This window comes from Anas platyrhynchos, chromosome 39, assembly GCF_047663525.1.
Source record: "Anas platyrhynchos isolate ZD024472 breed Pekin duck chromosome 39, IASCAAS_PekinDuck_T2T, whole genome shotgun sequence".
Taxonomy (NCBI): Eukaryota; Metazoa; Chordata; class Aves; order Anseriformes; family Anatidae; genus Anas; species Anas platyrhynchos.
The window spans coordinates 4,561,793-4,577,923 of record NC_092627.1 but is presented as its reverse complement, the minus strand read 5'-3'; the positions used below and the strand labels follow the sequence as shown (position 1 = coordinate 4,577,923).

At 44.2% G+C, this 16,131-nt stretch overlaps 1 protein-coding gene across 2 annotated transcripts; it reads left to right on the top strand.

Annotated features, from left to right (window-relative positions):
- The first annotated feature begins 6,810 nt into the window (after positions 1–6,810).
- On the top strand, positions 6,811–15,206 carry LOC140001249 (RANBP2-like and GRIP domain-containing protein 8). 2 transcript variants are annotated; one of them, XM_072032423.1, is made up of 6 exons: positions 6,811–7,143; positions 9,123–9,190; positions 9,697–9,808; positions 10,785–10,937; positions 11,821–11,878; positions 13,035–15,206. In XM_072032423.1, exons 1-6 carry the CDS (start codon positions 7,069–7,071, stop codon positions 13,139–13,141), a joined length of 573 nt encoding a protein of 190 aa, XP_071888524.1. In that variant the 5' UTR covers positions 6,811–7,068; the 3' UTR covers positions 13,142–15,206. The 2 variants fall into 2 exon arrangements, with proteins under 2 accessions (XP_071888524.1, XP_071888522.1); XM_072032421.1 differs by having other exon boundaries at positions 11,821–13,053.
- The last annotated feature ends 925 nt before the right edge of the window (positions 15,207–16,131 follow it).

The window sequence follows — 16,131 nt, the reverse complement described above, 5'->3', positions numbered from 1 at the left end:
GACAATCGAGTTTATTGGACTGTGTGGATTCGATGGCCTGGCACGTCACACGCACAGAAGTATAAGGCTTTAGTAGACACCGGTGCACAATGTACTATAATGCCATCGAGCTATAAAGGACCAGAGCCCATCTATATTTGTGGAGTGACAGGGGGATCTCAGCAATTGACTGTATTGGAGGCTGAAGTAAGTCTGACTGGGAATGAGTGGGAAAAGCACCGCATTGTGACTGGCCCGGAGGCTCCATGTATCCTTGGCATAGACTATCTTAGAAGAGGATATTGCAAGGACCCAAAAGGGTTCCGGTGGGCTTTTGGTATAGCTGCCTTAGAGACAGAGGGCATTAAACAATTATCTACCTTGCCTGGTCTCTCAGAGGACCCTTCTGTTGTGGGGTTGCTGAGGGTCGAAGAACAGCAAATGCCAATCGCTACCACAACTGTGCACCGGCGGCAATATCACACTAACCGAGACTCCCTGATTCCCATCCATAAGCTAATTCGTCAATTGGAGAGCCAAGGAGTGATCAGCAAGACCCATTCACCTTTCAATAGTCCCATATGGCCAGTGCGAAAGTCTAATGGCGAGTGGAGACTAACAGTGGACTATCGTGGCCTGAACGAAGTGACGCCACCACTGAGTGCTGCAGTGCCGGACATGCTGGAACTTCAGTACGAACTTGAGTCGAAGGCAGCCAAGTGGTACGCCACAATTGATATCGCTAATGCATTTTTCTCCATCCCTCTAGCAGCAGAGTGCAGGCCACAATTTGCCTTCACTTGGAGGGGAGTCCAATATACTTGGAATCGGCTGCCCCAGGGGTGGAAACACAGCCCTATCATTTGCCATGGGCTGATCCAGTCTGCGCTAGAGCAGGGGGAAGCTCCTGAACACCTGCAGTACATCGATGACATTATTGTGTGGGGTGACACAGCAGAAGAAGTTTTCGAGAAAGGGAAGAAAATAATCCAAATTCTCCTGAAAGCTGGTTTTGCCATTAAACAGAGCAAGGTCAAGGGGCCTGCACGAGAGATCCAGTTTTTAGGAATAAAACGGCAAGATGGACGTCGTCAAATCCCAATGGATGTGATCAACAAAATAACAGCTATGTCTCCACCAACTAACAAAAAAGAAACACAGACTTTTCTAGGTGTTGTGGGGTTTTGGAGAATGCACATCCCAAATTACAGTCTGATTGTAAACCCGCTCTACCAAGTAACCCGTAAGAAGAATGAGTTTGAATGGGGCCCTGAACAACGACAAGCCTTTGAACAAATCAAGCAGGAAATAGTCCATGCAGTAGCCCTTGGGCCAGTTCGAACAGGACCAGATGTAAAGAATGTGCTCTACACTGCAGCTGGGGAGAATGGCCCCACCTGGAGCCTCTGGCAGAAAGAACCTGGGGAAACTCGAGGTCGGCCTCTGGGGTTTTGGAGTCGGGGATACAGAGGATCTGAGGCCCGCTATACTCCAACTGAAAAGGAGATATTGGCAGCATATGAAGGAGTTCGATCTGCTTCGGAGGTGGTCGGTACTGAAGCGCAGCTCCTCCTAGCACCCCGATTGCCGGTACTAGGCTGGATGTTCAAGGGAAGGGTCCCCTCTACGCATCATGCAACTGATGCTACATGGAGCAAGTGGGTTGCACTGATTACTCAGCGGGCTCGAATAGGAAACCCCAGTCGCCCAGGAATATTGGAAGTGATCATGGACTGGCCAGAAGGCAAATACTTTGGGATATCATCAGAGGAGGAGGTGGGTCGTGCTGAAGAAGCCCCGCTGTACAACCAGTTACCAGAGAATGAAAAGAAATATGCCCTGTTCACTGATGGGTCCTGTCGTATTGTGGGGAAGCATCGGAGATGGAAGGCTGCTGTATGGAGTCCTACGCGACGAGTTGCAGAAGCTGCTGAGGGAGAAGGTGAATCGAGTCAGTTTGCAGAAGTGAAAGCCATTCAGCTGGCTTTAGACATTGCTGAACGAGAAAAATGGCCAGTTCTCTATCTCTACACTGATTCATGGATGGTAGCAAATGCCCTGTGGGGATGGTTACAGCAATGGAAGCAAAACAACTGGCAGCGTAGGGGCAAACCCATCTGGGCTGCTGCATTGTGGCAAGATATTGCTGCTCGGGTAGAGAACCTGGCTGTGAAAGTACGCCACGTAGATGCTCATGTGCCCAAGAATCGGGCTACTGAAGAACATCAAAACAACCAGCAGGTGGATCAGGCTGCTAAGATTGAAGTAGCTCAGGTGGACCTGGATTGGCAGCATAAAGGTGAGTTATTTATAGCCCGATGGGCCCATGACACCTCAGGCCATCAAGGTAGAGATGCAACATACAGATGGGCTCGTGATCAAGGGGTGGACCTGACCATGGACGCTATAGCACAGGTTATTCATGACTGTGAAACATGTGCTGCAGTCAAGCAAGCCAAACGGTCAAAGCCTCTTTGGTATGGAGGACGGTGGCTGAAATATAAATATGGAGAGGCCTGGCAGATTGATTACATCACACTCCCTCAAACTCGCAATGGCAAGCACCACGTACTTAACAATGGTGGAAGCAACCACCGGATGGCTGGAAACATATCCTGTGCCTCATGCCACCGCCCGGAACACCATCCTGGGCCTTGAAAAGCAAGTCCTATGGCGACATGGCACCCCAGAAAGAATAGAGTCAGACAATGGGACTCACTTCCGAAACAACCTTATAGACACTTGGGCCAAAGAACATGGTATTGAATGGGTGTATCACATCCCCTATCATGCACCAGCCTCCGGGAAAGTTGAACGATACAATGGCCTGTTAAAGACTACCTTGAAAGCAATGGGCGCTGGGACGTTCAAAAACTGGGATACGCATTTGGCAAAGGCCACCTGGTTAGTCAATACTAGGGGATCTACCAACCGAGCTGGACCTGCCCAATCAAACCTGTTACGTACTGTAGATGGGGATAAAGTTCCTGTAGTGCATGTAAAAAATATGCTGGGTAAAACAGTCTGGGCTACTCCTGCCTCAGGAAAAGGCAAACCTATTCGTGGAATTGTTTTCGCTCAGGGACCGGGATACACTTGGTGGGTGATGCAAAAGAACGGAGAGGTCCGGTGTGTACCTCAAGGAGATATAATACTGGGTGAGAATAGCCCATAAACTGAATTGTACCATGTTAATTAGTATATTATACTGTATGTTATCACTACCATGATTACTATAGGTGACTAATTAGAATGTATGGAAAAGAGTGTAACCTGAGCATGACATAAATGGTATGGAATAAGGGGTGGATAGATGTCCTGGTTTCAGTTAGCACAGAATTAATTTTCTTCCTAGTAGCTGGTGGAATGCTGTGTTTTGGCTTAGGATGAGAAGAGTGCTGATAACACCCCGATGCTTTAATTGTTGCAGAGCAGTGCTTATACTAAGCCAAGGACATCTCAGCCTTTTGCTCTGTCCTGCCAACGGGCAGGCTGGGGGTGCAGTAAGAGCTGGGAGGGGACAGACCCAGGACAGGTGACCCAAACTAGCCAAAGGGGTATTCCATACCATCTGACGTCATGCTAAACAATATATAGGGGTGGCTAGCCGGGGGGAGGGGGCCGGACTGCTCGGGGTGAGGCTGGGCATTGGTCAGCGAGTGGTGAGCAATTGCATTGTGCATCACTTGTTTGTACATATTATTATTATTTCCCTATTATCACCATTGTATTATTATTGTTATTATTATTTTGTTATTATTATTTTCCTGTCTTATTAAACTGTCTTTATCTCAACTCACGGGCTTCACTTTCCATTTCTCTCCCCCGTCCCAGAGAGGGAGGGGGGAGGGTGAGCGAACGGCTGCGTGGTGTTTAACTGCCGGCCGGGTTAAACCACGACATTACTTTTACACTGTGAGTGTAAATATATGTGGTTTGATCCTGCTAGGATCTATTTCTTTAGTCATCCTCAAGAACTGAGTTCACAAGTCATCAGAATTCCTTATAACATACACCTGATTGTTTTATACCGTTGAGTTCTGTTCATGCACACCTGTTTTATTTTTCCCTTTTCTATTGAAAATGCAGTTGCTCAGGAATTCCTGATGGTACTGTGTTACCAACTACACGTGTTTGTTTTTTCCTTTTTATACTAGTGACTTACACAGATTTTATGTAATTACATCATAGCAAGCAAAATTTCCTTTCCTGTTTATGGAAAACTGGTTGCTTCAAAACATCTTTCCAGTGTCATCAATAAAGGCTATGTTATTAAGACTTGTATCAGCTCTCTTCAATGAGTGTTTGAGATGGATGGAAAAGCAGCAAGGCAGCCTTTCTTCCCTATGCTTCTACCTGTGCCTATGTAAATACTTCCTTATCCTGATTTAAAGGAGACACACACCTAACCTATGTATGCACTTTAGTTATTAGGTTTAAGACAGAAACTGCAGTTTGCTTCGTAATGAACAACTTGGTTCTTCTGGCTGTTTTCTGAATCGGCACAGTCAGGAGGTTTTCCTAAAGAAAATACCTTGTCTGAGTTTAAAATGCGTACCTTCCTACCACATCTTTCTCTCTTGTTTTCAATGTAATGCGGCTTTCACCTCAAGCCTATAGTTTAGTGCTAGGTAAGGTCTTTTTGATTGTTATTATTTGTTATTATTGTATGTAGTTATTCAGTGCAGTAACAGTTCAGTAGCTGAATGCAGTCCTTACTGTGTTCATGACGAGAAGCCCTCTTCCCCCCCCAAAAAAAGTTTATATAACTAGCCTGATAACACCGTTGGGATTTCGGACTGTGCCATGGGTTCGGGAGACCACTCTCAGCAATACTTCCTTTAAATTGTAATTCAGTTCTTCTAGTTTTTTCATGCTCCGCTGACCGTATGCGCAGCCCTACTGTGGGTGGAAACAGCCCCTGACCCCAAGGGGTATGGCCTGCCTTGTGTGGTTATATCCCAGAACGTGGCAGCCTCGTTTGCACCTCCTCCAGGCTCCGCAGTAACCCTGTGGCCCGAACTCCATGGTTTTTGCTGTGTTTCCACGTTCTTGATCATGAAGACTGCGCTATCGTGCAGTAGCACCAAGGTGGTGGTCTCTGTGTCATTAACAGGAGTGTAAGTGTTTCAGACCCCACTACGTAGCACTAAGAGCATCCAAGGGTTCCGGGGTTCAAAGCCTGCTCCATCACAGAAATATTTCAGAAGGATGGGGCTGCTACAGGCCAGGTAGTCCAAACATTTGCTCAAGGCAGGTCTACCTTCAAAGCTGCCCCAACAGCAAAAGTCATACCCAGCCAAGTTTTGAGTATCTCCAAGGGAGATCTCACAAGCCTCTGTAGGCAATATGTCACAGTGTTCAATCACCCTCCAGGTGTTGGTGGTTTGTTTTTTTTTTCTGTATTCTTATTATTGCAGTCCTGTCTCCAGTGGTGGGTTGCCCAAATTCACACTGCTCCCTCGGGAGTTGTCTTCAGAGTGGACTATCATTGAAATAATACCCATGGAGTTTGTCATCAAGGGCATTATGAAAAGCAGCGCAAAACAGGGAGGGAGCTAGCAATTAGACAATTAACCTGGACAATTGCCGGTCTAGTGTTGAAGCTGACTTCCTGGCCTGTCAGCATTATAAATATTTCACCTAGCTGGACATGCTTTCTTTAAAGAGGCTGAGTTTATTATTGTTGTTTGAACCGTGACCCCTACTAGGTCTCTCAAAGAAGGCTGTGGGCCTGGGATTTCGGAATGGATGCCTCAGCTTTGCCCCCTTCTTACTGCATGGGATCAATCATGCACGAGGAAGAGAGATTCCTTTTGAAGCTCCTGCTTAGAATAACAGTAGGGAGCGCTTCAGAAAGCCCAATGGATGTAGCTGTAGGGGGAAGGAGCTGAGCCTAAAGCCTTCCTGCCTCCAGCAGCGGCAAATCCTGAGCTCAGTTCCCACCAAGGTATCAAAACATGTAGTGAGCCAAGCTGAGTGTGGTCTGGTTGTAAGGTTAGCAATGAATATGGTCAACTGCTGTCCTGCCGGGCGGGCTACCCTCCTGGTGCTGCAACCACTGGGGACAACACGGTGCCAATTCCACAGAGATGCTGACCAGCGTCAAGGCGCTTGACCTGGTCTGCATGAAGGCAATTTCACATCACGAAAAGCAAAGATTTCCTCCAGTGACTCCCGAGCCAGCTCTCAGGTTCTCCTCTGCACCAGCGCTAAGACTTTTAATCCTCAGCCTGGCAGGTGTTGACAAACTTTGTAATCCTCGTCATTTAAAAAGAAGAGGGGAAAAAAATGCTGTTTCTTCTTATGGAATTAAAGCCAATGTGTAAAGAAATCCCCATTAATAGGGCAAATAATAAAACAGAGGGTTAACTCCGGCAGGGTGTCAGGTGGCTGCTGCTTACAGAAATAAGGTGGATACTTTATTATTATTTTTTTTTTTTATAAAGGCGGGAGGAGTTGTGGAGATGTGGGTAGTGCTTAGGTCCAGCAGGAAACTTGTGCATGTCAGTGGGACGCTAGAGACTGAGGAGGGGATGAATTTTTAACGCAGCCTGTCCACAGAGATATCACACCATTTGGGGACAGCCCAGTGGCCTCCATTTGAGCAAAGTGCCTGGAACTTGCAGAAAAGCGAGAGGGGCACACCTCCAGCAAGCCGCGGGGCAACCGCCTTACGGCTTACAAAATTAAATCAATCAATCCAAAAGAATAAGTTACAGCTCGTGTCTCAAACTCTGCAGCCTGCGCGTCTTCAGGGCTGCTCCCAGCTACTTTCTGAGGGACCCTTTGCAAACTCAGTTCCTAAAGCCCTGTCAGGGAGCCCCAGCGGCCGCCCCGCGCATGCGTCACAGCCTCGCCCCTCCCCTCCCCGCACTGTGGCAACGGCTCCTGCGCATTCAGCGGGGGCGTGCGCAGTGTGCGCAGTGTGCGCAGTGTGCGTAGCGCGCTGCGTGCGCGGCGTTCCTAGGGCGCGGCCGGTGCCCCGCCTGGAGCTGTTTGTTTGTGCCGCTGCGGCGGCGCGGCGCGGCACGGGAGCGGAGCGGAGCGGAGCGGAGCCCGGCCGGGCTCGGCGCTGCTGCGGTCGCCATGTTGAGGCGCAGCAAGGCCGAGGTGGAGCGCTGTGTCGCCTCCGTGCAGGCCTCTGCGGCTTCTCGGAGAGAGGTGAGCGAGGCCTCGCCGCTTCCCTTGGCCGGCGGGGGGGGAGGCGGAGGGGGTCCCGGTGGGGTCCCGGTGGGGTCCCGGGTGGGGTGGGGGGCTAGGGGGGTGGCCGGCGTCGTGAGGGGAGGGTTGGGGCTGCCCCTGCCCCTGCCCCTGCCCCTGCCCCTGCCCCTGCCCCGCGGCGCCTCACGGACAGGAGGGGTTTTATAGCAGGGCTTTCCTCGGGGCCGGAGCGAGGGAGAGGTACTTTCCTTCACAAACGAAGCACCGCGCCGCCTTCAAGTTTCAGTGTCCTTTCCGTGCGGCGCCGTGGAGGTTTCTGGCCGGCCACTCGCTGAAGCGACAGCGCCGAGCGAGGGGGGCTGGGGGCGCACAGCTCCGCTCCCTGTCAGCCAGCGGGCCCGGGGGTGACAAACGCCACCCGTGCCCATTTTAGCTGGGAAACGCTCAGCCGCCTGATGCGATTCAGCGGGCCCTAATCCTGAAAGATCCCGGCCTGCCGCTCGGAGTTGCTTTGAAGCGGCGTGAATGTGCCCGAGCTAAGCGTGATCCGGTAGGGACTGCGTGCAGGGGCTGTGCCTTTGGTTGGTGCCTTTCCCAGCAGCAGCAGCAGCAGCAAAGCTGTCCTGTGACTTTGTGGGTTCGACTTGGGCACTGTTTGGGCTAGACAGCGTCAAGTGCATCGCCGCCAGGTGCACAGATACGTTCCCACAGTGTTGATACTCCCCGGTGGCCTCGACACAAAATATTTCCTCTCCTCTTCTTGTGCTCAAGGCCACCGGACGCGTTTAGTTTTGACTTTCGAGCGATGCTTACAGCTGACTGTGTAGCACAGTCCACCGAGGGAATAGTTACTGGTTTCCTTGTTGTGTTGATTTCGGAGGGAAGGGTCTGCCAAGGCTGCAAGCGTTTCTTTTGAGGTTGCTTTTCATCCCTGTCCGCAAGGTGTCAAGCGTGAGTCCGCTCTGGCGTGTCAGTGATACCTGAAAAGATGGACCGAAAACGCGGAGGCCTGTTTTCATTGAAATTCGCTTAAAGTTTTACATAGATCACTTGGGGGTGGGGGAGGGGTGGGGAGTAGCAATTTGAGTGTATTTCGAATGCAGACCGTTGATTCATGTTTTGCGTCGTTGGGCCTAACTACCTCCAGTAGTTTGGAGTTCACAGACAAAACCTGCTTTTTGATCCGATGTTGGGAGCTCGGATTTTAAATACATATTTAAAAATAGCTTCTACCTTGAAGTTTTTGCTTGTGACTTTGTAGTTCTCTAGCTCTTTCCTTTGACTCATTTCCTCCTGCCCGTGCTTCTCCCATCTTGCCCTCTTGCTTGCTCAGTTTTCTGTTTTGCTTTTTCTCGCTTTCGTTTCCTTGTTTTATTCCTCCTTAAATACCTTTCGTCTTTCATCCCCAGAACAAGTGTGTTCAAGCTATCTCAGACTGATGACATCAGAAATAAATTACTGTATTGATGCATTTTGTATATAAACTGAGAGTAGGTGGGATTTCTTAGGTGGGAAGAAAACATTTTACCTATATTGAAACAGTTGTGAGTGATATGTACTAGACCAGGACTAAGTACCATCTTTTTTGTTTACTCTGTCAGATTTTAGGGGTTCTTTTTGCAACATTGTTACATTGGGGGAAAAAAACAGGCTGTACTTTAAATGTAGCAGACTCTCTTCTACTTCTTCTACACTCTTCAGTAAGAAGTGGTTGTGAAATGTCACAAGTATTAAGGCTTGTTGCTTGCTTCACCAGTAACCTCAATTTCACGTTTGTAGCCTTGGCCAGTTACAGGAAAAACATTGTTTTCCAAATCCCACATCTTTCAAAAACAAAACTTTGGTTATGAGGAGCGGACTGGAGCTGATAACTAGTTATCAAATTCAGTCTCTCAAAAAGTATCAGAAGGGTCTTCCTATGCAATTACTTTGAAAGTGTTGTACATCTAAAATGTGCTTGTTGTGTGTTTTCCATTCAGAAATCGTTGAAAGGATTCCAGTTCGCTAAGCTGTATTTTGAAATAAAGGAATATGAACTTGCTAAAAGGTAATACGCGTTGCTGTATTCTGCTATTCTGTTCTCTAAAGTACTTTAGAAAAGCTAAGTGAATATGAAGTAGACTGGAGAAATCAAGATCACTATCATGCTGCTTTACAGTAGCAGTAGATGTGGGTATCAAGTGCTGTTTAAATCTTTATAAAACAGCAACTTAGATAATTAGTTACGTGATATTGAAAAACTTGCTGTTTGAAATGGCTTTTATTCCATTGTATTATGAAGCAATTACAGTTACAGTTTCTTTCTCTTTTTTTTTTTTTTTTTTTTTTTAATAAATACCAATACTTGGTGGCAAATAAGTAGCGTCTGTACATGTAAAAATAATGTTCTGTACTTTAAGGTCCAGACCAGGTATCTGGAACCAACCATGACTGCATTTCCTGTATCACATGTTAAATTCCTGCCCCGCTTCCGTGGACACTGGGGGGGGGCGGGGGAGGACAGAGGGACTCGTATTATTGAGGAATATTGATCCTTTTTTTCCTGCTCCATAGGTATATATTTACATACCTCAGTGTGCAAAAGAGAGATGCGAGAGCACACAGATTTCTTGGACAAATTTATGAAGCTGAGGACAACATAGAAGAAGCTTTTGGATGTTACAGGGTAAGTACTCCACCGACCTCCGATGTCCTGCTTTAATCCATTGTAAAGGGACTTTTAAAATCATTCTGTTCTGGACTTTTCTTAAATGCATAGAAGAAAACATGTTTGTGGAAAAAGTGTAATATGTATGCTTTCTGTTGCCAAAGGTGTATATGACGTACTGCAGAGGGGATTCTTCATTTGATGTGTTTTGCTTCATCAGTATTTTTTTTTAAGATGATTCTTTTGTGACCTAGACTGGGTCTTTGTGCTAGCTGCTACTAAATTCTTTCCATATCTTACATTGCCCTTTGGATTAGGGAATTTGACAGCAGTGACAGATTCTTAGCAAGGGCTCAGGTGACAGCAGTAATCTAGTTGCTACTGGAAGACTAGACCTAGGGTGTTTTCTAGTTGTTCGTATTTATTGCTTTTTTGGGGGGTTTTGTTTGGGGGGGTGTGAGATGGGGCAGGGCGAACATAATTGACATTTATTTATATGATTGCCCAATGAAAAATTCACCATCAGAATGCCTTTGTTCAGGTTTTGGGGAGGGAGAGGATGTGCTCAAAAGTTTTGCTGCCAATACATCCCAGCTTGTCGTAGGGTGTGACTTAATTATATATTTCTTCAAAAATGTCTATATGGAGTTAGACTAAAGGTACGTAAGAGTCCAGCTGCCTGCGTATAGCTGGTGGTGGGGGCAGAGTAGCTGGCTTCTGCGTTTTTTCCCTTGGAAATTCTTTCTTTTCTGAATTTTTGCTCTTTTGAGTTGCAGCAGATGTATCTGGGTGCTGTAGACTAGTGATGCATTTAGCAACTGAGGTCTTTCTTAACTCATTCAAAAAGTATTTACTAATAGATCTGTCTAATTTGAATACCTGTGTCTTTTCAATTACTGTTATAATTTTCTTTCCCATTCTGTGTGGATTGCAAGATCAAGTTACCTTTTTTTTCCTGCCTTTTTTTCCGGTGTGCGTGCATGGGGAAAACTAGCGTTCTGTGGAGTTGAACCCAATGCAGAAAGATCTAGTACTGAAGATAGCGGAGTTACTGTGCAATAATGCCGTCACTGATGAAAGAGCAAAATACTGGGTTGAAAAATCTGCTAAGTTGTTTCCTGGAAGCCCTGCTGTTTACAAGTTGAAGGTAAATGCCAATTTCCAACCTCTGTTCTGTGACGTTCAGAAGCTTCTAGCGTCTGACTGGAGGAGCACTTTTCCCGTGTCATCTTCTGTAAAACTTCCTGGCTAAATTATTTTAGAATCTTGAGTATTAAATCTAATGGAATTAATATTCTTTAGATGTAATTCTTCTAGAATTTATTCTATTTTTCTAGATTTCCTATTCTTCTATTTAAAGAAATGTTAATTTCTCTGCCATTTGACACTTCGGTCTAGCTTTCAAGAAAACTGCAACTGCAGGCTTTCGTACACTTGTCAAGGTTTCAGGGTTGACAGTCTTCAAAAATGCAGGAAAATCATGCTAGTAGTCACATCCAAGAAGTTAAGACTAGGTAGGCAGTTCTCTATTTATTGTGTGACTGGCAGGAAGGTATCAGGCCTGAGAACTCAGACTTCCTTGCCCTCTATGCTGCTTGTTTGTTTTCTAAATTTGGATTAAATAGAGCAGAAAGTAAGGAATGCTCTAACTCTCGATTGCTGCGTAAAAGCCTTCAGTTGCACAGTCTGACTTTTGCACAGGTATTAGTTTTGTGTAACACAGCAGCAATGACACTTAGTCTTAAGATGTTTGTTTTAGACAGGCTATTCTGTGGCAGGGTATGCTGCCTTTGAACCAAATGGTTTCACAAGCTGAACATGCCATCCATAAGAGACAAATTCTGATTTTTTTTCCCTATTTTAAATGTTTGAGTGTTTCATTAAGCTTCGTAATAACTGGAAGCTTTTCAGCTTTAATAGTTTAAGTAATGTAGTTTGTGTGGTGGAGGCAAGAGTTGTCTGTTAATGTAGTTGTTGAAAAGGCCCACATGCAAGATGAAATATTAATGTGTTGCCTTCATGTTCAATAGGAGCAGTTGCTGGATTGTAAAGCACCATCGCTAGCGGAACTTCATAAATATGATGTTGGTAAGAGGCGTTACTCTCTGAAACTCAGCATAAACATGACTGTCTGTACCAGAGGTTCTTCTAGAAATACTTCGTATTGCAGTAAGAAGACAGATAGCAACACTGAACAGCTAGTATGGCCCTAATCACTCCAAAAGAGGAGTGAATATGTAAGGAGTTCCAATTTATGCTGTAACATGTTGCTGAGAAGCAGTATTGTTATGCTTGGTTCTTAAGAATCTGTCACATACTTCCCTACTTCTATCCTTTCTGTGTTCTCTAGTCTGTTCTGATCCGTTTTCATTTGCTGCTGCCTGTTTAGCTCTTTGTGTTTGGACATCGGTAAGCGTCAATGGGAAGGCAGGTCTGTCTTCCTATGTGACCTATGAATACAGGCTCCGAATATGTTTCTAACCATCTAAGAATGAATTCAGCTCTGTAATAATGGCAGTGTCGGACTAATACTGGTTTGGAACAATGGGCAGTAATGTTTGTGTTATCGTCATTTGTGCCAAAGATGTACACTTGGGTCTTCAAGACAGAACAAGGGAGGACCAGGAATGACAAAAAGGAATTTGCATTGGGGCTATATGGGTGCTCATGCTCATTGCTAATGTAGTCGGTTAGGTAGGACTAAATATTCGAGCAAGAGGCGTATCTATTAGTATTTTTAGAGTCGAGTGTGAGGCAGCCTTTATCAGAAATGAAAGTGCTCAGGTTCCCTAAATGGTGGACTGGCTTCTCTTTATTCTAAACTAAATTCTTAACAGAGAAACTGTGACTATTGTACATCAATTCTCATTGTATACAACTAAATTCCTCTTAATTTACTCAGTAGCAATTTGTTAAATTGCAGTTCTGAAGTGTTTCACTCAACGGGAAATAGGAGAGGTCCGGGTCTATTCAGCAGTTAATCACTTTCCTGAAGCCATAACAAAAAGGAAACTTTGGCTACCTCATGTTTCAGTCCGTGCATAGATTGATTCAAACAAGTCATGGAACAAAACTTTGAGCATTTCTCCGTAATTCTTTAGGAGATTACTTTTTCATTTCAATATGTCTTGCTTTATGCTGGTCGCTGTAAACGCTTAAAATACACTTTCGCTGGTTTGGATAAGCAGTCTTTATTTATTTAAGACTATATTTTTAATGTAAAGTGTGTTCTTTTTCTCCACAGATAACACCTTACCATCCCATTTAGGTAAAAGTCAGAGTAATAGCGAACTGCAAGTCGCCCGTCAGAATCTCCAGGTAGGAACTGTAATGGCCTCAGACATTTTGTAATGATCAGTAATGTTACAAAGATTCTCACTTTTGACAGAGAATTCAGAAATTACTAACTATATCACTGTCATCATCCACCTCTTCCCCTAAATTAGTTCACTGACTTGGTAATGACATGGGTAGTGGTTAGATCAGATATTTGCTCTGCTGAAGGGAGTTTGAACACAGTGCTATTATTCCAAGAGTTGTGTCTTGTGATGCGGTGTTGGCATGGAGAGAAACACCTGCAAGCACTGCTTTTCCTGACAGCACCTGAAACTATGCTCTTCACTCTGGGCATTCAAGAGCACTTGCCCTCTTGACTTGATCTTCTGTGAAGACCATCCCTTCTGCCTTTACTTTTCTGCTGCTGGTGACTCCCAATAGTTTATCCACCAGCAGGCTTGGGCCACTAACTAAAGAGCTCCCAAACCTGCATTGGTTTTATTCTGTAACAGCTTCTGTGCTTCTGCTAGATTTCCTGCTGGGACTGTCTTTTGCACCATCCAAGATGAAAAGAATTGTGCGTATCTTTTTTCTCACCACTTTCCTAGAGGTGCTTTCCACTAACTGAAGAAACAATACAGCAATCTAGTGTTTAGGGCACTGGACTCTTTTGTCTTACAGATAATAGCATTATCCAAAACTTCTGGAAACAAAATCCTACTTTTAATTGTCTATGCTGTTACTTGAACAGCCATGCAGAGTTGAATTCTGCATTTTGGAAGGCCAAGCAGTCCTGCCGCAAATCCAATTGAATGTAGATGGCCATTAGGATACTTCTAATTAGTCAGCTATTGTGTAACACTATAATTAAAAACAAAACCTAAGCATATCTGCAGAGGAAAGAATTCTAGTTCACTATAAATCGGTAATTTCATGTGTTTCGAAGGCGTTTCAACATTTTTTTTCCTTGGTATAGAGGGAGCGTTCAGCACAGGAGAAATATGCACTGGAACTTGAGAGACGAGAACGTGCTCTAGTTGAGCGAGAAGAATTGCTTCACAGATGTGAAGCAGCTTTCGCTGCAATAAAAGATGCTGATGAAGACGTTTAGGCAGTACTTGGAACTATGAAAAAAGTACAATAACTTACTTAGTGATTCTTATTGCTCCCCATACATTTTAACTTGCTTGTAGTTTTCTTAAGCCATCATATGTTTGCTGGATATAATGCTTATTTCTTTAAAGTGTTTGAAACCCCCAAATGAAAGATTTAGCATAAAAAGTGCCAAACTGTTGTTAGTGAGTTTGGTGTGGTTTCCAGTTCAGAATGGTGCAATGAATTGTGGGATGTGTAGGTACAGATTACTGTTGAAATTTGGGAAAACTAGATTAAAATGAAGCAGTTAACCACTGGGTTAGAGAGGTCAGTAAGACTGGTGCTTCCAGTATTTGCAGGTCTTCGGAACAGACTAGACAAACATTTGGCAGGAATGAAGTGATGCACTTTATTATGATACAGATGGTACCCGATTTGATAATGGAATTGGATGGTTTAGACATCCTGGCACCACCTACAACAGCCCTGTGGTCTGTGAAATTATTGCCAAATCCCTGAAGAACTGTGAAATTATTGTCAAAACCCCAAATATGCAAGCCTTATAAAGCATTGTGTAATGTGGTTTGGAGAAATTGAGAATATTAATTCTTTTTTATTTCCTCTCAAAACCTTTCACTTATAATTCTGCTGTCCCTGACTGTTTTGAAAGTTTATGGTCAATTTCAAGCCACCTTGCTCCTGTTCCATCCCAAGCTGGGCAAGCTTTTCCAAGGCTTGGTTAACTCTAAAGGTTTGGCCTTTTCAATGGAAGTAATTGAGCACTCCGTTTGGAGCCTATCTGTAGCATTTTCTTTGTTGATGAGATCATTTCTATATTTACCGCTTAAGTCCTTTTTGCAGCATGATAACAGTCTGAGAGTGAGGCTTAAGAAAATGTAGTAGATGGTTGAATTCCTAGTGCAGAAGACAACACTTCTGAACAAAAAGCTATTTTCACATAGAAGATTCTCACGGTTTCTGAGAAATGGAATGTTACTTTCTGAAAACATTTGTTTTATACTCGGCTTCAAAGCCTCAGTGTTGTTTTTTTTTTCAGAATCTGCTGGAAAATATTTAATTATATTTCAAATTTCCAGTGAAGGGGAAAAAAGACACATTCCTTGGTTTCTTTTTCAAGGCACGCAGGTTTTTGACTGTTACAAGTAATTGTCGCTTCAATTTTCCTTTGTTGCAGTTTCTTTTGTCTGTTTTTGCTTATATTTTAATGGTATGTACTGGTATTAAATTATATTGTGGACTAATAATAACAACAAATATTAAAAGATTACTATCTTGAGTTTCACAATTATTTTTTTCCAATTCGATGAAATGTAGCACGTATTGGATACATTGCTGGACATTGCAGGACAGGTGTTTAAGTACAGGTGAACTAAAGCGTCTTAACTATCAGCAGTGAATAGTTAGAATATTTGAAAGATTCAAAAAAGGGAGAATTGGGCATATTTGTGGTTAAAATGGATGCTAAAAAAAAAAAAGAGCTAAGTGTAAACAAAAGCTTTGACATTTGTTTTCATTCACAATTCTTTCCCACACCTGACTTAACTGAGGAATGTACAAGAGGATCAATGAGAAGATCTAGGTATTTTCTGGAAAAAAAAAAAAAAAGATCCATAGGCTGTACACCATGGCTCCCATTTTCTTTATATTTCTTCTTAATATGTGGTGTGGATGTTGCTTTCTTCACTACTGGTGGTATGTGCAGATTGGACCATGAAGAATTACAAATTTGATCTTTGAAAGTTTGTCCTGTTTTTTAACACTGAAATGGAACTTAGTTGGGAATTATTTCTAAAAAGACTCTTGTTAATCACGTTTTAAAATTTGATATTTCTCTAGCAGCATGAGACAAAAATGAGCCAACTGAGAGAAACCTTGAGAAAAATGACTGATGAAAATAACGAACTGAGGTCATCGCTTAACTCTCTGAGGGAAAATAACGAATTGCTAAA